General features: G+C 42.7%; 1 protein-coding gene across 1 annotated transcript; it reads left to right on the top strand.

The window, feature by feature from the left end:
* The first annotated feature begins 3,352 nt into the window (after positions 1 to 3,352).
* LOC307126026 (uncharacterized protein) lies at positions 3,353 to 20,050 on the top strand. Its single transcript, XM_079816355.1, has 10 exons — positions 3,353 to 4,053; positions 4,549 to 4,685; positions 6,188 to 6,345; positions 6,439 to 6,633; positions 9,858 to 9,947; positions 10,561 to 10,650; positions 11,232 to 11,354; positions 12,003 to 12,134; positions 19,518 to 19,634; positions 19,770 to 20,050. The coding sequence occupies exons 1-10, from the start codon at positions 3,878 to 3,880 to the stop codon at positions 19,878 to 19,880; spliced, it is 1,329 nt and encodes a 442-aa protein (XP_079672481.1). The 5' UTR covers positions 3,353 to 3,877; the 3' UTR covers positions 19,881 to 20,050.

The raw sequence follows: 20,050 nt of genomic DNA, 5'->3' as shown, positions 1-20,050 counted from the left end.
CACTCTCGAGAGCAGGTTTGCGGACACAGAGATCTGGTTCTCCACCACTTAACCCGTCTGGGCCTTCGGGTCAACTGGGAGAAGAGCAAACTCTGCCCAGTGCAGAGGATCTCTTTTCTCGGTATGGAGATCGACTCGGTCGCCATGTACGCGCAGCTTTCGAGCGAGCGCGCGCAGTCTCTGCTGACTTGCCTCCGACAAATCGAGAGCAAGAATGCGGTTCCACTGAAACTTTTTCAGAGGCTCCTGGGGCATATGGCATCTGCAGCCGCGGTAACGCCGCTCGGATTGCTTCATATGAGACCGCTTCAGCACTGGCTTCGCGATCGAGTCCCGAGATGGGCATGGCAGTCTGGCACGCTCCGGATCCAAGTGACTCGGGCCTGCTTACAGACACTCACCCCGTGGTCGAACCTCAGCTTTCTACGGGCCGGTGTGCCCTTAGAACGAGTTTCCAGGCATGTTGTCGTATCGACGGATGCCTCTGCCACGGGCTGGGGTGCCATGTGCAATGGACAAGCAGCCGCGGGCTCCTGGACAGGACCCCAGCGCCTCCTGCATGTCAATTGCCTCGAGTTGCTGGCAGTACGGTTCGCCCTGCACCGCTTTCGAGCGTTGCTGAAGGGTCAACATGTGCTTGTCCGGACAGACAACACGGCCGTAGTAGCGTACATCAACCACCAGGGCGGTCTACGCTCCCGCCGCATGTCTCAACTCGCCCGCCATCTCGTCTTATGGAGTCAGAAGCGCCTGAGGTCCCTTCGTGCTGTCCATATTCCGGGAGTCCTGAACCACGCAGCCGACGAGCTCTCGCGGTTTCAGCCTCTCCCGGGAGAATGGAGACTCCATCCCCGGACGGTTCAGCTGATTTGGGAACAGTTCGGCGACGCACAGGTAGACCTGTTTGCCTCCCACGACTCTTCCCACTGCAGCCTGTATTATTCCCTGACCGAGGGCACGCTCGGCACGGATGCACTGGCGCACAGCTGGCCGCGGGGCCTACGCAAATATGCGTTTCCCCCAGTGAGCCTACTCGCACAGCTTCTGTGCAAGATCAGGGAGGACAAGGAGCAGGTCCTTTTGGTCGCCCCGTACTGGCACGGCCGGACCTGGTTCCCCGAACTCATTCTCCTTGCGACAGCCCCTCCCTGGCCTATTCCTCTGAGACCGGACCTCCTCACTCAGAGACGGGGCACCCATTGGCACCCGCGTCCCGACCTTTGGAACCTCCACGTGTGGCTCCTAGACGGGACCCGGCAGGTTTGAGTGGCCTACCACCTACGGTGGTCGCCACCATCACTTCCGCTAGGGCAGAGTCCACTCGGCATGCCTATGCGTTGAAGTGGAACCTCTTCGTCACCTGGTGCTCTTCCCGCCAAGAAGACCCCTGGAAATGTCCGATCGGGTCCGTGCTTGAGTTTCTCCAAGAGGGGCTGGAGCGAAGGCTGTCTCCCTCCACCCTCAAGGTATATGTGGCCGCAATATCTGCCCACCACGATCTCTTGGAGAACAAAAAGGTAAGTCAGCACGACCTGGTCATCAGGTTCCTGAGGGGAGCTAGGAGACTGAATCCTCCTCGCTCTCCTCTCGTACCCTCTTGGGACCTCGCAGTAGTACTAACTGCTCTGCAGAGACCTCCCTTTGAGCCTTTGCGGTCGGTCGATATTAAGTTTCTGTCTATGAAGACGGCTCTGCTGACCGCATTGGCCTCAGTCAAGAGGGTCGGGGACCTGCAGGCATTTTCGGTTGACGAAGCGTGCCTGGAGTTCGGGCCGGCTAACTCTCACGTGATCCTGAGACCCCGGCCTGGATATGTGCCCAAGGTTCCCACCACTCCGTTCAAGGACCAGGTGGTGAACCTGCAAGCGCTGCCTTTGGAGGAGGCAGACCCAGCCTTGGCATTGCTCTGTCCAGTACGCGCTCTCCGCGCCTACGTAGACATGACGCAGTGTTTCAGGACCTCAGACCAGCTCTTTGTCTGTTATGGTGGAGAGCGGAAGGGAAGTGCTCTCTCAAAGCAAAGGCTGTCTCACTGGATAGTGGACACCATTGCTTTGGCTTACCAGCAGCAAGGCCGACCATGTCCCCTTGGTGTGAGGGCACACTCCACCCGGAGTGTGGCTTCCTCTTGGGCTCTAGCGCATGGCGCCTCGCTAGCAGACATCTGCAGAGCTGCAGGCTGGGCGACACCCAACACATTCGCCAGATTCTACAATCTCCGAGTGGAGCCAGTGTCCGACTATGTACACGCCCCCCCGAGGGGCCGGTGATGGACCAGGTTCAGGTGTCTTCGCTTGCTCGCCACTCCACTCCACGGACTGGATACGTGCGATATTGTCCTCAGGTGAGCTCCCCGAGAGCCCTGAGCTCCTCCAGCACTGTCGACGCCGACATCAGTTCAGTCTGCCCTCTCGAGCCCAGACCCTCATGTCCGGCCAGGTGCCCCATGTGCATGGTTCCCTCTGGCGACCCCCACATGTGTATTTCACCGTAAGTCTCCGCAGTGAGCGGGTTTCTTCCCTTGGCGTGTCCCCGCCACCCCTAGGGTTAAAAATCCACCTTCGGCTGGTACCCTAGAGATCTTCCATATGCAACCCTCTCCGGGTCATATGTGTCTCTTAAGTCCTCCCCACGGGTAGGCATCTTGGCATTCCCTCACTGGGATATGCTTCCCAGTGTACCTTGGTAATCCTGTGTTAAGTGGGAGTCCTTCGTCCGTACTAGTCTTACGACAGGGAACTCACACTTACGCAGGGCGCTGGAAGACGGCTGAGTGGCGGGATTATATTGGGACCCCCATTCGTTAGTCACTAACGTTACGTCGTAGTGACTGAACGAAAGGGAACGTCTCGGTTACGGATGTAACCCTCGTTCCCTGAGGAGGGAACGGAGACGTAACGTCCCCTTGCCACATCAGCTGTGTTGCCTGGAACGCAGGAGTTCAGTCTTGGCTCCTCAAGCAGGTAACATAATGCGATATTGCCTCGTACTTCCTTATATACTCACGCAGTGAGGCGGAGCTACGTATGCAAATTCCGCATGCCCCATGGCATTGGCACGCCATTGGGCGTTTTCTCAAAACTCGAAGTTGATAGGCTTCTAAGCGAAACCCCCATTCGTTAGTCACTAACGTTACGTCTCCGTTCCCTCCTCAGGGAACGAGGGTTACATCCGTAACCGAGACGTTTTGCATAAAGATAATGAAACCTGTTTTACTATTGTAATATTATTTTCATGATTCCCCCAATTTTAATCACCGTGATGTATCCAGATGTTTCTATAATACTCTTTATTCTCAATGCAATGCATACTTTGCTACTTATACTTTAGATATCACAGATGTATACAACAAGATATCATTTTAAATCATAATTTTTTCACATAATTGCAGGAATGTGGGAAATTGTACTTTATGGTCATAAAAAATCCACAATGTTACATTCCTAAAAAAGGAATTCATTTTCTTTTAATATTGAGATGTATGACATGTTCTTGACCAGTTTAATAATATATTGAATTATAAGCTAACATAGGCTCTTACATTTTCATCATATGTGTGGAATTGTTTACATTTACATTTATTCATTTCATTTTGAAAAGAAATTTGTCACAGAGCCAATAATATTCATTGTATATAGTCATTGTGTATATAAGTATACACACACAAAAAAATGGTGTAAACTCAAAAATTACTAGTACATTTTATAAACATAGAAAAAGCAAGTTTGACATTTTTGACAGAGATATTTTCTTGTAAAATATCTTCTAAAAATCACTTTTACAGTGTACAATTATAAAATAAAATCTTGTGGTCAAATTTTGCGGTGATTGGCCAGTAGTGAGCTTTTAAGCATGCTTTATTTGCTCCATTGTTATCATGACCTTTGCTCTTTTCAGTCGGTACACACGTCACCTCATTGGCAAGGCCCATCATGTGACCGCTGTGGACTTCATGGAGAAGTTTGTGGAAAAGAACAGAGAGGAAAACAGTCACCTGGGCAACGCTGAGTTCATCCAAGCTGATGTCACAAAGCTGGACTTCCCTGAACACAGGTGAGAGAAAAAAATGTTACACAGCTACATAGTTCTCTATATCTACATATATATGTATATATTTATCTACATATATATATCTGCGTGTGACCCATGCTGGCAAAATAAGTCGCAATGAGCACATTTTCTAAAATGTTATTGCTATAGTCTCTATTAAAAACCCTTCAAAATGATGTAGGATTTGTTTGAATCGGAATGAGCTACAAAATGGCTGGGCTACACCAGTTTGAAGTCGATAGAGTTGACAAAGTTTGGTTACAGTTTCCTAAAGGTTCCAAAACAAATTCACCTTAAATTCCCTGATTATTAACATTATTAATTTTTGGGTGAACTATCTCTTTAATAGCATAATAACTTTACATTCTCATTCTAAAAAATATCTTGCTCTCTCTCTCTCTCTCTCTCTCTTGCTCTCTCTCTCTTGCTCTCTCTCTCTCTCTCTCTCTCTCTCTCTCTCTCTCTCTCACACACACACACACACACTTTCTGTTTCAGTTTTGACCTGATCTTCTCTAATTGGCTGTTGATGTATCTGAGTGATCAGGAGTTGATGTCATTGGCTGAGAAGTTTCTCAGGTGGCTCCGCCCAGGCGGCTACCTGTTCTTCAGGGAGTCCTGCTTCCACCAATCAGGTTAGAGAAACAATGTCCTGTAGTCCTGTAGCCTTTATGGCAGGGGTGTCCAAACTCGGTCCTGGAGGGCCACTGTCCTGCAGAGTTTAGCTCCAACTTGCCTCGACACATCTGCCTGGAAGTTTCTAGTATGCATGTAAGATCTTGATTATCTTGTTCACATGTGTTTGATTAGGGTTGGAGCTAAACTTTGCAGGACAGTGGCCCTCCAGGAGCAGGATTGGACACCCCTGCTTTATGCCAATGATGTAAAATTTCGTATTTTTCACTAATTATATTGAAATCTTATTCTCTGATTGGTGACAAAATAATGTGACAACTCTATATTAATGGAACCTGTTACGCAAATAAACTATATTATTTATATAAACATTGACATAACTACTCAGTTTATATTATCATTATTGGAGACTGAAATGTGTTAAAATATAGGGCAGGAGGATTTTAATCAATCGGAAACAAGGGCTGGATGGCGATAAAATTTGGCGCTGGACAAATCCAGCCCATCCGGCCCATGAGTTCACCTGTGAATGTTTTGCTGGGGGTAGGGCCTTAAATTTGAGTTAATAAATAAAATATGACAGAATAATGATATATATTATTGAATTTACTGCAAATACAGTAATATGTAATATGTGTTGAACATGACAGTAAAGCACTGATTTTGAGCTAGTATGCCGTAAAGTAGCTACATTTACTGCTCACCCTGATGTCATTCCAAATGTATGGCTCTCTCTTTGTTTTTTTTTCAATAGAAGTCAAGGGTAACCCAAAATGGTTTGGTTACAAACATTCTTCAAAATGGTTTCTAAAATAGAAATAAATTATATTAAACTATACAATTTGTAATAATAATAAAAAAAAAAAGTGTAAACACATGTAGAAACTACAAAAACAACCTCTATGAAAGAGATTTATACTCCCCAATATTTAATTTAACAGCAACATTTTAAATATTTTTAATATTAATATTTTATGCCAAAACACAGTGTTTGTAACGGCAAGGTAAATAATAAGCTGGTGCTGGATTGACAATTTACCTTGTCAGGTAGTTTACATGGTCGTGACTTTTTCGGCTACAAATAGATTCACTACACGACTGTATAACACAAAATTGTCAAATTGTCACAAAAAAGTCAAATCTGGATGGATTTGGCAGAAATGGCACTATTAAATCGTGGATCAAGAGACTTCTATTACTTGATAGAGCGGCAGCACCATCGGATAGCGCCATACTCTCTATGGCCAGTACATGCCTGTTGAGAACTGACTGTATGTTGAAAGTATCTCTGTGACAGATGGTTAAAAAAAAAGTAAAAGGGCTTTATGTTGTCAGTCGAAAAGAAAAGTCCTTTCAGAGACAGAACAAGTTATTGCTTTTTGATGAAAGGTTATGACGACGAGGACGCATTTATGAATCACGCTTTATTGCTTTCATTGTTGGTTTTAATATTTCTATAAGTGAAAGTATTTCTACAGGTTTGTCTTTTTGACCTCCACAGGTGACCTCAAGCGAGATTTTGACCCCACACACTACAGAAGTCCTGCTCACTATAACCATCTGATGACATTCGTGTTGCTGAACGAATCAGAGAAGACAGAAAAGAAATGCTACGGCTTTGAAATGGTGCTCAATAAAACAGTTCAGACCTATGTGAAGGTAAACCAGTCAGTCACTAAACTAATATCAAGACATGAACAGTATAAAAGTATATAAAAAACCCTGAAATTAAACTTCCTTGTTTTGTTTTAGATGAAGAACCACCAGAACCAGTTGTGCTGGCTCATGCAGAAATCCCGTCGTGATGCGGTAGATCAGCATCAGGGTGGCTTTTCCACATTTCAGCAGTTCCTGGATAACCAGCAGTACACCCGAAGAGGAATATTATGTTACGAGAAGATGGTCGGCTCTGGATACGTCAGCACAGGCGGACTCAGCACGACCAAGGTCAGGGGTGCAGAATACGCACGTTATACATTGTCAACGAGTCATGTGAAGTTCATTTAAATGCATACATACACTGCCATTCTGAGTTTTTAATCGGTACGATTTTTTATGTTTTTAGAACAAAAAAACTGTAATATTTTGAAATATTACTAAAATGTAAAATAACAGTTTTCTATTTGAATATATTGTTAAAATGTCATTTATTTCTGTGATCAAAGATGAATTTTCAGCATCATTACTCCAGTCTTCAGTGTCACATGATCCTTGAGAAAATTTGATTGGTCCGAACAGCTCTGTTTCGAGCATAGTTGCTCCACGACGGATCAAGTCCAGACCGAACTTCCCGACCTCAAATGCTGTGGGCGGGGCTAAGTTCGGCTGGCATCCAGGCTAAAGGTGCTGATCCTGCTGATCCACTTCTGTCGCGCCACACTCCACTTTATTCCTATGGGTGACGTCAAGCGACTTTAACACGCCCGCAAAGCATTCCGGGAAGGCGGCACTGCATTTGAACAAATGCTGCGTGTCAAAAAAGCTGGCCGAAGCTCAACTTTATGCAAATTAAACCGTTGAACGCGACGTGACTATCCAATAGAAGTAGAGCACATGGATACGGGGGAAGTCTCTCGCTGGTCCTTTGTTTTTCTTTCCCCGCTGGCTCAAATGCACGCCCATAGCGGTAAACTTGCGGAACGCCCGTCAACATACACATGAGGGGAAGCGTCACAACACCTCCCTTCAGTCGTGCCACAAAAGTGGATCTGTATCGTAACAGTTTGAATGAATCAATAATTGACTCATATACAATACAATCACTTGCCGCCACCTACTGGAGTAAATATGTAACTTTTGGAAAGAGTGAAACTCTAGGGGCCCTATTTTAATGAGCTGATCACATGATCTGAATCCACTTTTGCTAGTTTAACAACGAAACAAAAGCGGTCGCCGTACCAGGCCCATGGTCCAAAAGTGTTGTACCTTGTCTCTTAATTAATTAAGTCATGGGTGTGTTTTGGATGTAACGTGCAGTTAACCAATCAGTCTCATCTCCCATTCCCTTTAAAAGCCAGTTGCGCTCGCACCATGGCGGATTCGCTATTTACATAGAGGAAAGACTTAACCCTTCTCCAGAGAGGAATCCTTTTATTTTTAATATTTAAAAATGTGTGTGTGCTGCTGCGCGTGAGTGTACGTGCGTTGTGCACCGCCTATAGGCTCATATTACTAACACGGCCTTTAAATAACACAAAAATGCTGCACTATTGACTTTAGACCAGGTTTTTGTTGGTCAGTGGCGCAGTCGTTTTCAGTTCCTCAAAATAGCAACGCTCCAACAATGCTCCTGATCACACCTGGGGCCTCATTTATAAACATTGCGTACGCACAAAAGAAGGCGTACGCCGCTCTCTACGCAATAATTGGTATTTATAAAAAGCAAACTTGACGGGAAAATGTGCGGTCCTTCATGCAAGCTCTGACCCAGGCGTACGCACAGAAACGGGTGAAATGAGAAATGGCGACACCGTCGGCAGATGGAAGAAACACGTGAAAGTGTGTAAAACTGTAGACCGTTGTGTAAAAGAAATGGCAATACTGCCTCTCATAAATAACATGAAGACTTCACAAAGCAAGTCTTACAATTAACAGCCTAAACGAACACCCGTTTGATCGATCTGCAGTGCAAAACAAACAAAATCAAACGAAAATTACAATAGAAATGCAAAAAAAAAAAGTGAAATATGTTCTGCAACAATATTGGCATGTTATGCAATTAATCCTCATAAATAATATGTATGGTAAACAGAACGAAATAATGTACAAAACTGATATTCTCGTCAATGTGTCCGTCTGGCGGAGCAGATATAGATGCAATTAGATAGACAGATAGATAGATAATTATGGAGATAGATAGATAGATAGATAGATAGATAGATAGATAGATAGATAGATAGATAGATAGATAGATAGATAGATAGATATATAGATAGATAGATAGATAGATAGATAGATAGATAGATAGATAGATAGATAGATAGATAGATAGATAGATAGATAGATAGATAGATAGATAGATGTATTAATTGTCCACTGGGGAAAGTTGTTTTCATAGTAAAAATTTCTTCATCAGCTACGGAATCATGGTATTCATGCAAATGCCTTTAGTTTGTTTTATTTTCGATAAAATAACATATGACGTATGTCTCAACCATTCAGAAAGCTGCAAGAAATTACATTTGCACTGAACTATTTCCCATTTCCACGTAGATAATAGGGATAGGGATTAATAGGGATTCCCCAATAATTGCCGCCAGTCTCTCATCAAGAGGGGTCAGCTCCGGTGTCCCCTTTCCCCCACCCGTGGCAGACTCACTCTGGCGATGGAGCGCTAGACGCTTTTTTGCCTCGACTTTGATGTCCGACCATTTCTTTCTTTTTTCGGCCACGGTCCGAGGTTGTGGGGCTACAGCATTTAGGCGTCTGCAACCTTTTGCCACTCAAGTGTCTTTTTGGCATTAGTAATGCTCACACTGTGTCACTCCAAAAAATATTTTTCTCCTCTTTTCCACCTCGCCAACGATAATTTCTACTTCGCATTGAGTGAAGTTACGTTTTTTTGATTTCCTCTCTGTATTTGCCAAGATTTCGCAATCGATGAATATTAACTTGTGGGCGTTTCACAGACTATTTATGGGCAACTATGGGCGTGACATGAAGCCGCAAAAGCTGCGCTACATTTAGAATTGATTGTGATTTATTAAGGGGAAACATGCATAGGATGTGCGTGCGCACGGTTTTATCAATCCGAATATTTCTGTGCGTATGCACGTCCAATGTTTCATCCGTACGCCACTTCTGACGCAAATCCTACGCAAAGTTTTATAAATGAGGCCCCTGGTGTTCAGCCCAGATGCCCATGGGTGAACAGATGCGCCAGTGCATTTGATATTTAAACAATGTGGAGCTGGACGTGAAAATGATAACCGTGTCAGGCTGAAACTAGCAAAAAACACTCGCGTGAGTCACGCCTGGCGTCGCATTGTGCCGGGTGAGTGATAGGGCCCTAGATCAGTAATACTAAGACATCAAACTTTTTTTTATAATTGTTTTAATATCAGTGGAGAACTACTGCTCTCTGCATTCTCTGTGTTATCTCATAATTTAGTGAATAATTAAAGGTTTGTTTTCTGTTGATCTCTTTGATATATTAATCTGTAACCCATCAGGAGTTTGTTGACATGCTGAACTTGACTGCAGGAGAGAAGGTTCTAGATGTTGGCTGTGGGATTGGAGGTGGAGATTTCTACATGGCCAAGGTGAGCCAAAGGTTGACATATGATGGGGTAATGTGTTGCCACAGAATGTGTTTCATGCTCTTTAAGTCCACTTTCCTCAGGACCTTTAAACTTTCTAGAGACATAAATGTTATCAAACATAAATTCAGTTGAATCTATTATTTACAGGTGTTGGCTTACAATCTGACTACTTACATATGATCATTCACATGGACCAAGGTTTATTTTTCTCCATCAGGTCACCTGATGGGGTTTTGGTTTCCTTGCCACTGTTGCCTCTGACTTGGTTTGCTCAGTTGGGGACACTAAATTTTTCTAAATTATTCAACTAAATATCCAAATAAATCTAATTATTAAACTAAATTAACCATATCAACTAAATTTCTGATCTAATTACTGATCTAAAGCCCACACTGTCACTGTATGATAATTGAAATTAACTGATGACATCACCGTTTCCTCCAGAATGGCTATACAGCTGAATAAAATTATGCTGCATTGTTTTCCTGTTTAACACTATAAAGGTGCTTTGAAACAATCTGCATTGTAAAAAATAAAAGCGCTATATAAATAAAGTTGACACCTGTTGTTTCTGATTACCATGATTAATTACTGACTACTGTTTTAATGACAGACCTTTGGAGCGGAGGTTCTGGGGATGGACCTGTCCTCAAACATGGTGGAGATCGCCACGGAGAGAGCCGTCAAAGAGAAACTCCCATTAGTAAGTTGACTTTTTAAAAAAATACATAGCAACAGTTTGCCAACCACCCATGACACCCTAGTAACCACATAGCAAAGGCAAAAAACTACCTAGAACAGCTTCTTAACTGGATAGCGACATCCTGGCAACCACTCACAACACCATAGAAACCACATAGCTAAGGCAAAAAATACTCAAAACAGCTTCTTAACTGCATAGCAACACCCTGGCAACCACCCACAACACTTTTACAACAATCTAGCAACTGCATCGCAACACTCTGACAACCTACCAGATCACCCTAGCAACCTCATAGCAAATCACACACTACTCAAAACAGCTCACCAACTGCATAGCAACACTGTAGTACCACATGGACACCTGAATGACCAACCACAAGTACAACTACTCAGAACTGCTCAGAAACCACATATCAACACCGTAGCAACCACCTATAACAACCTAGCAACTGCATAGCAACAAAAAAAAAGAGTTTTTTTTATTTTTTATGTCTAGCTTTGAGAATGAACTGCATTCTGGGACAGTTTTGGGTGTCGTTCTTCACTTCCTGATAGCAGATTAACTTTGTCCTCCCTCTGCAGGTGCAGTTTGAGGTGTCTGATGCCACAAAAAGAAGGTTTCCTGAAGCCACATTTGATGTGGTTTACAGCAGAGACATGATTCTGCACATCAGAGACAAACTTGATCTCTTCAGAAAATGTTATGTGAGTGTTCACAGAGGTAAACAGGTGCTTGTCTGCATGTTTTCATGCCTGTGACTTTATATGTGGTAGAAGTAGCATATATTTGTATGTGTGCATGCATAAGGCTTGTGTGTGTTTGTATGAAAACATACAAATGATTATCTGTATGTGTAAATGTCAGTGGGTAGTCAGTGTGTGTGTGTGTGTGTGTGTGTGTGTGTGTGTGTGTGTGTGTGTGTGTGTGTGTGTGTGTGTGTGTGTGTGTGTGTGTGTGTGTGTGTGTGTGTGTGTGTGTGTGTGTGTGTGTGTGTGTGTGTGTGTGTGTGTGTTCCGGTGAATATGTGTGTGTTAGGTGTTCAGTGTTTGTGGTTTTATCAGTTAAGATTATCTTGAGCCCCTTTATTTTTTTACTAAGAAGACTCAAATGAGATGATCCATTACTTATGGCATATAAAAACAAGCTTTTGTGTTTGTATTGATCTATAGTGGATAGTATCCAAATAGGCAAATGCAATTACATACCATACTGACATGAAAAATAATTTTCAGGAAATAAAAGTATAGGGCAAACTGGATGTGCATGGTCTGCCCTCTAATGGACAAATCATGTATTGTCATACGAGTACATAACAGATTGAACTACTGCTTTAACATGCTTGTGTTTTTCAGTTATGGCTGAAGCCGGGCGGTAAGCTGTTGATCAGTGACTATTGCTGTGGAGAGAAGCCCTGGTCTCCAGCATTTCAGGATTACATCAACCAGAGGGGATATATTCTCTACACACCTCAGAAATACGGACAGGTGGGACACGGAATACACAAGAACACCTAACATACCTAAAATATAATCATAGTGTACTATTAAAGCTGGCTTGTGGTTGGATTTAGAATCAAGATGTTTTTACTAGATAAGTAAAATAACATAAGATATATATATATATAACTCAAAAAAGAGTTTTTACTTAAAACAAGCAAAATTATCTGAAACAAGATTTCAAACAGAAAATAGAATATTTTTCTTACCCCATTGGCAGATCATTTTGGAAAAAATATCTTGTCGACTCATTTTACTCATCTAGTAAATTCATCTTGATTTAAGAATTTTTAGATATTTAGACTAGAATCAAGACAATAAAATAGAATAAAATAATAGTAATAAAATACTAAATGTCACAATTCACCAGAGTGAGTGCCCGTGATTACCAGCAGAGGGCACTCCACCCCGGACTGTCACTCCTTCATAGACTACATTACCCATAATCCTTTGCCCGGACTCATTAGCACTCACTGTTTACACCTGTGTCTCATTTCCTTGTTCACTTCACCCTTTATAAGCCTGGTTATTTCAGTCATTCATTGCGAAGTCTTGTTTTGTGTAACACTAGCCTGGATGCCAGCCGAACTTAGCACCACCCACAACATTTGAGCTCGGGCAGTTCAGTCTGGACTTGATCCGTAGAGAAGTAATTATGCCCGAACAGAAACTGTTCGGACCAATGAAATTGTCAGGGCGGGCTTTAGACGATGATGGACAGATGATCAACAGTAACATAATCATCCACGTCATCAAAAGGCGCTTGGGTTGAATTTGTTCTAATCCTAAACGGAGAACTTGTTCATATATACATTCACCTTTACTATTTCTCTCAGAAATGATGATCGTGTTGGTAAGTACTCTGTGTATCCTTAAATTCTTTTTTTACAACACCAGCAAAGACCGTTTACAATCATCTTTTTCTTCTAACGTTACTTATTCCAGCGTGCAGACAGGGTTGCCAAGTTTTTACAACAAAACCTGCCCAATTGCTACTCAAAACTAGCCAAAAACAAGCCCAATAGCTTTCTGGGGGGGTTCTCCGGGAAAAAATGGCATTTGGGGGGTAAAATATGTGTTATTTTGGCAGAGCTGGCAGCTAAAATTCGCATTCCTGGGTCTGTATCACATAATTGGGGTCGCTTCAACCCTCGGACTTGGCAACACAGTGCAGTTGAGTTCTGTTGACATTTGACAACTAACGTTATGCGTCGCTCCGTTGCTCTGATTGGTTGTAGGTCTATCCAATTGAGGTCTTTCCTGGTTCGGTTGAAACGCCCCATAATCACAGCCCAACGGAGCAGTATTACTCATTGAGGGGGCAGGTCAGATATCTGTGTCTCTTCTTTTATACACCTATCCTTCTCAATGTTCATATATTCAGTCCTTAAAGAATAAAAGAATATCTAGTATGTATGTCTCTCTCTGGCGAAGGAGAGCGATTGCTGTATCTTTGTTTGGGTATTGGGTGTTCTTTTGATAAATGTCAGGATCCGCTGACACTAACTAGAGTGCGATATACCCTAGTGCTTTTGTGTGTGCACGTTGTATGATCTGTGCAGGCCCAATATTGAAGATGGACGTTTTCTGCACACAACACCAGACCTGAAGACGCCTTTCATTGCCTTTTTGACGCCTTTTTGATGACGCCTATTCATCTTCAAACAGTGGTACTAGAGGATGTGGTGCTGGTCCTTCAAGAGTCACTCTCAACCTATCGGTCCATAAAGCCTATAAAAAAACCTTCTTCATGTATTTTACAACACTTCAGCTTATGATTCTTATCTAGTGGGGGTCTTTTTTTTAGGATTCTTTACCTAACTGAAGTCTCTGAGATCCTGACACCTTGCACTTCTGGAGACTCCAGGTAGGTTGCAGCTCTGGAAAATGGTGGCGCTGGAGACTAAAGGGTTCCTGATGGTTTCACCCTTAATTCTTCACCTTAATTCTTAATTCTTTTGCAGTTAACAGGCGTCTTTTCTTCACCACCTGTTTTTGTCAGATCCTGCTGACCCAACGAGCATTTCACTGTCCAATGGTCATGCCTTAACTGCAATGTCTAGTATTGCATTAGTATTGCATCCTTCTCATGGGCATTTAATACTTTTTGACTTTTCAGTCTGAGTTAAATCTCTTTTTTGGCTCAATTTATCTGTAAAAGAAAACATGCCTAATAATTCTGCACACCTGAATATAAGGTGATTTTTCATTTCCAGCCTTCATGAACAATTATATATCACTTATACATTATTAAATACTAAACCAATAGTAGTTATTAGGGTTACTGTGGTTTGGAATTGGTCAAATGTGCCTGGAAAAAAAATATGATCAGAAAATCAACGTGCCTAATAATTCTGCACTCCCTGTATAACTGTTCAGAAATTGTATGTACGAGAGGCAGAGGCGGGGAGACTGTTAGAGGGAGCGCGGCCTACAAACTCCTTGTGAGCTGGCTTCTGCTGATGAAACTGCAAACTATTCTTCAGTAAATTTTTCTTGAATTAATCTAACTCCTGACTCTTGGTCTTCATTTTTCACTACTGGTCCTGGGTCCTAAGCTGTTACCCCAACAGCATATTCTGACTAGAATTGAGTATGACGACGTCAGGCTAGTGTAACACTGCATTTCTGAGCGTTTTCCCTGGTTTCATGTCTCTTGGTCTTGGACTACTAGCCCGTTCTGTGGATTACCCTTTTGCCTGTCTCTTCTGTTTTGTTTGCCTGATTGGACTGATTACCTGTTCTGACCTGTTTTTGACCACGTTTGTGGATTATCCTTTAATAAAGCTGCGTTTGGATCCTCTACCTTCCATCTTAGAGCAGTATGTTACAATAAGAAAAGCATTTTTTGCAGTGTGTGGTCTCTAAAGCTCAGGTTTTCCAAAAATGGGTTGCCAGGATGATTTAATCAAAATGGAGTTACATTAAAAATAAAAAAAATTGTTTTCATAACATTAAAGTCTATAGGCCTACATAAAAGGAATAAATATGCTAAATAGATTTGACTTAAACAATTAACAGATTAAAGCTGCAGTCCTTAACTTTTTTAGATGATAAATTTCTCCAAAATAAATTTGAGCAAGTACATAACCAGCCAGTGTTCAATACTATCTGCTTACCTTAGCTCGATTTACAACGGTAAGCTTGTAGTAATGTTTTTAATTCCAGTGGTACTGGTGGATTTCCGCAAGAAATTCAAGCATGTCTTTGCGTCATTATGTCACATCTGTACACATAAAGGTGTCCCGGCTAGTAGGTTATATTGCGTGTGAGGATGTTGGAGGTGGAGATTTATAGCCTTTTCTCACAGCACTTGATATAATTAAACTTCTCAATTTGATGGCGGATCCAGAAAGGTTCAAACACAATCACCAGTGACAACTGGGGATTCACCCGTTGCAAATGCAAAAGACTTTGGACTTTCGGGGTGCGTCTCAATCAGCTCCCTAGCTCAGTAGTCAGGGCACTGGGGTGCGTTTCCCAAAACCACAGTTGCTAACTAAGTTAGCAACTTTGTTGGTTGCAATGTAATTTCCCATTGCCAACCAACTAAGTTGCTAACGGGTTACAACTATGGTTTTGGGAAACGCACCCCTGATCAGGACATGAGTCAATGGGCTGACTCCCTGATCAGTGCCCTGACTACTGAGCTAGGGAGCTGATTGAGATGCACCCTCAGAGTGGCTACAGAAAAAAAGAGACTTCAACCAGGCCCATGCGAAAACAAGAATAAAAATGGCTTTTGAAATGTGGCGTGAACTCCGTGTTTTAAAGGGGTTCAAAATGGACGCAGAGACCGCCCTTTTCTGCTGGACAAGACTTTTCAGTGGTTAAATTATGTAATAGAAGCACACTTGTTTGCTTAATTCATACAGTTACAGAGTTTTCTTTGTGCCGTTCTCGTTTTGCTATATCAATTATTTTGCGCTAGCTATGAGTCGGAGCAATTCACCTCTACTCCACATTCATTTGTTGGTAAATGACAGTTAGAAATTAGACTGCACAGAAATGGAAACTAAACTACAGGTAGCCCTAATACATATTAAATGTAGTCACGCTATGCTGATGTTAACATTAACCATTTATAAACAAAGTATAATTTGCACGGTTTGACGTGATATGATAAGCGATCGTTAGATTTAATCATCACGATTTACTGCAATTATTTTTCCCCCTTAGTTGGTCAGAACAAAAGTGGATGTTATCTACTTACTTGTTCAGATGACATTTTCCGGTGAAAATTCTTATGTTGGTTATACTTTCAAAAAGTATAATCTGTGATTCTGAATGACAGTATCCACACCGGCGCGGTGACTGACAGCCGCATATTCTCCTCAAAACATTGGATTCCTCCACGCTGTGCCGTGCTGAGGAATTGTGTGCGGAGACAACAGAAAGCTCATCCTGTTTGTTTGTTTTATTTTACAAAGGCACAATGTTCTGTTTTATTCTGAGTGTACACCATAGACTGTAAGAGAAGATGGACGACGCATCTTCACTCTCTTCCGTTGAAGTAAGTGAAGCCGCCAGTGTTCAAATAGGGCGCTGACATCTTGGGTCTTGAGAAAAGAAACCGAAAAGAAGATAGCATGAAGAATGTTTGTAACCAAGCAGATAGAGCAACCATTGACTACCATAGTAGGGGGGAAAAAAAACTATGGTAGTCAATAGTTGCTCTATCTGCTTGGTTACAAACATTCTTCATGCTATCTTTTGTGTTCAGCAGAACAAAGAAACTCATACAGGTTTGGAACAACTTGAGGGTGAGGAAATGAAGACAGAATTTTAATTTTTGGGTGAACTATCCCTTTAAGAAAAGCGCTGAGCTGAATATTTGTGCCATCTAGTGGTTTAAAGGAGATTAAAGTCAAATGGTCCATTCTTGGCTTGTTTGCATGTAAATGGTTGTAGGCCTATATATGGTTTGTGTCAATTTAAAAAAAGGGGGTTTCTCTTAAAGTTTGAAAACCACTGGTCTATAGCATCCTTATTAGCACAACTGTCTCCCATGCCAGAGACGCCATTTTGAATCCCATTCGGAGCGGATCGATCAGGACTGGTTACATGTACGCAGGGGCGTAGAACCAAATGTTGGGCCCTGGTCAAAGAAACAAAGGGGTGGGACACTTCACCGTAGATTTTCACTATTATTTAAAACTTTTTTATTTTTTACAAGGTCTATATTCAGAGTGTCAAAAAGAAACTATTAACATAGCAACACAATAATATAATTAGGGATGCACCGAATATTCGGCCGCCGAAAATGGCCAACAGTGCATTTTCGGTTTTCGGCCGAAAGACTTTTATCACCAAACAACGCGGCCGAAATGTTGTGATGACGCAAACAGAAACCGCGACCTGCACGTGCTTGTCTGAAGCAATAAATGCTTATAGCAGCGTGAAAAACACCGCTTTTAGCCTATTGAAATAGTAAATGGGACATATACTATATTGTCAAAAGTTTTGGAACGCCGGCCTTTACATGCACATGAACTTTAATGACATCCCATTCTTAATCTATAGGGTTTATTATGGAGTTGGCCCACCCTTTGCAGCTATAATAGCTTCAGCTCTTCTGGGAAGGCTTTCCACAAGGTTTAGGAGTGTGTTTATGGGAATTTTTGACCATTCTTCTAGAAGAGCATTTGTGAGGTCAGGCACTGATGTTGGACGAAAAGGCCTGGCTCTCAGTCTCCGCTCTATTCATCCCAAAGCTGTTCTATCGGGTTGAGGTCAGGACTCTGTGCAGGCCAGTCAAGTTCCTTCACACTTGCTCATCCATGTCTTTATTGGGCGACGCTTTGTGCACTGGAGCGCAGTCATGTTAGGACAGGAAGGGGCCGTCCCCAAACTGGTCCCACAAAGTTGGGAGCATGAAATTGTCCGAAATGTCTTGGTATGTTGAAGCATTTAGAGTTCCTTTCACTGGAACTAAGGGGCCAAGCCCAACCCCTGAAAAACAACCCCACACCATAATCCCCCCCCCCCTCCACCAAACTTTACACTTGACACAATGCAGTCAGGCAAGTACCGTTCTCCTGGCAAACGCCAAACCCAGACACGTCCATGGGATTGTCAGACAGAGAAGCGTGATTGGTCACTCAGAGAACACGTCTCGACTGCTCTAGAGTCCAGTGGCGGCGTGCTTTACCCCACTGCATCCCACGCTTTGCATTGCACTTGGTGATGTAAGGCTTGGATGAGCTGCTCGGACATGGAAACCCATCCCATGAAGCTCTACACACTGTTCTTGAGCTCATCTGAAGGCCACACAATGTTTGGAGGTCTGTAGTGATTGACTCTGCAGAAAGTTGGTGCACTTCTGCGCACTGTAACCCTCAGCATGCGCTGACCCCGCTCTGTGATTTTTTTTTTTACGTGGCCTACCACTTCGTGGCTGAGTTGCTGTTGTTCCCAATTGCTTCCACTTTGTTATAATCCCACTAACAGTTGAGCGTGGAATATTTAGTAGTGAGGAAATGCCACGAATGGACTTATTGCACAGGTGGCAACCGATCACGGTACCACGCTTGAGTTCACTGAGCTCCTGAGAGCGACCCATTTTCTCACTAATGTTTGTAGAAGCGTCTGCATGACTAGTGCTTGATTTTATACATCTGTGGCCCTGGAAGTGATTGGAACACCTGAATTCAACGATTTGGAGGGGTGTCCCAATACGTGTGGCAATATAGTGTATATATAGCCTACAGAAAGCTTACGCTCTCAGTGCACTCTCAGTTTCAGTACTAAACTCTTGCGAAAACTCTCGTTTTAAGCACAAAGAATCTCTTATTTTGGTTACAATGAAGGGATTTGCGATTTGTTCAGCTGAGCTCGCCCTGAAAGAAAACAGTGCTGAAAACGGAAATGTTGTAAACCGGGACCATTTGAATGCAGCCGTGTATCTGTGTGTATCGAATGAAGTCTTTGTACTCAGTAAAACTGGTACTGCAGGGGGAAAAAAGTAGTCAGAAGTTTTCTGCCCTCCTGCAGCTTTTTCTTTTTCCCTCCGCTCCTGTTTCATGTTTTGTTGTGTGAGGCTTCTTTCCACACCATTTTTCCTTTTGATAGGGCGATCGTTAACATGGGAGGGCACAAGCTGCTAAGCAAATAAAGAACTTGCAAATGGAAAATTGAGACTTGCAAATTGTTATTCCTACTGATAGCATAATATTATAACTATGTAATATTGTCATGTTAATATTGTGGATTATCAATATATCTTGGTAGGGGCCCCGGTTACTCGGTTCCACTATTACCCCCTGTCTGACGCCCCTAACTGTACGTGCCAAGTAAAGTTGACAGAGGAACAAAAAGCTTGTTTATTCACCTTGACCATGATAATATCGAGTGTGTTTGTGTGTTTTTCAGTTCCTGAGCGAGGTGGGATTCAGTAATGTCCGTGCAGAGGACAGGACACACCAGTTTATTCAGGTCATAAAGTCTGAACTGCAGAGAGCCGAGGAGATGAAAGAGGAGTTAATACAGGTAAACACACACACACTTTACAACCTCACATTTGCATGCACACTGTTCTAGGAAATATTTTATTTCCCATTTCTCCCCTTTTTTATGTGTGCACGCATGCTGAAAGAGCGCTTGTAATCGCTGTCTCCTCCACAGGAGTTCTCTAAGGAAGACTATGATACCATCATAAACGGATGGACAGAAAAACTGCAGCGCTGTGAGACAGGAGACCAACGATTGGGGCTTTTCTATGCCACCAAAGAATGAGCAAGAGGAGAAAACCAACTAATGACCAAACCAGAATCACTATTTTCAGATTAAACTCTGTTAATTCTGTGAATTCCACAACAGTGTTTCAACATTTAAATATTTTCAGAGCCGTAAGACCAACATACTGTTATGCAGCATAAGTGAATAAAACTTTCTTTGTTGATTTG

This window comes from Gobio gobio (assembly GCF_949357685.1).
Source record: "Gobio gobio genome assembly, chromosome: 5".
NCBI lineage: Eukaryota > Metazoa > Chordata > Actinopteri > Cypriniformes > Gobionidae > Gobio > Gobio gobio.
This window is presented reverse-complemented; position numbering and strand designations above follow the sequence as displayed.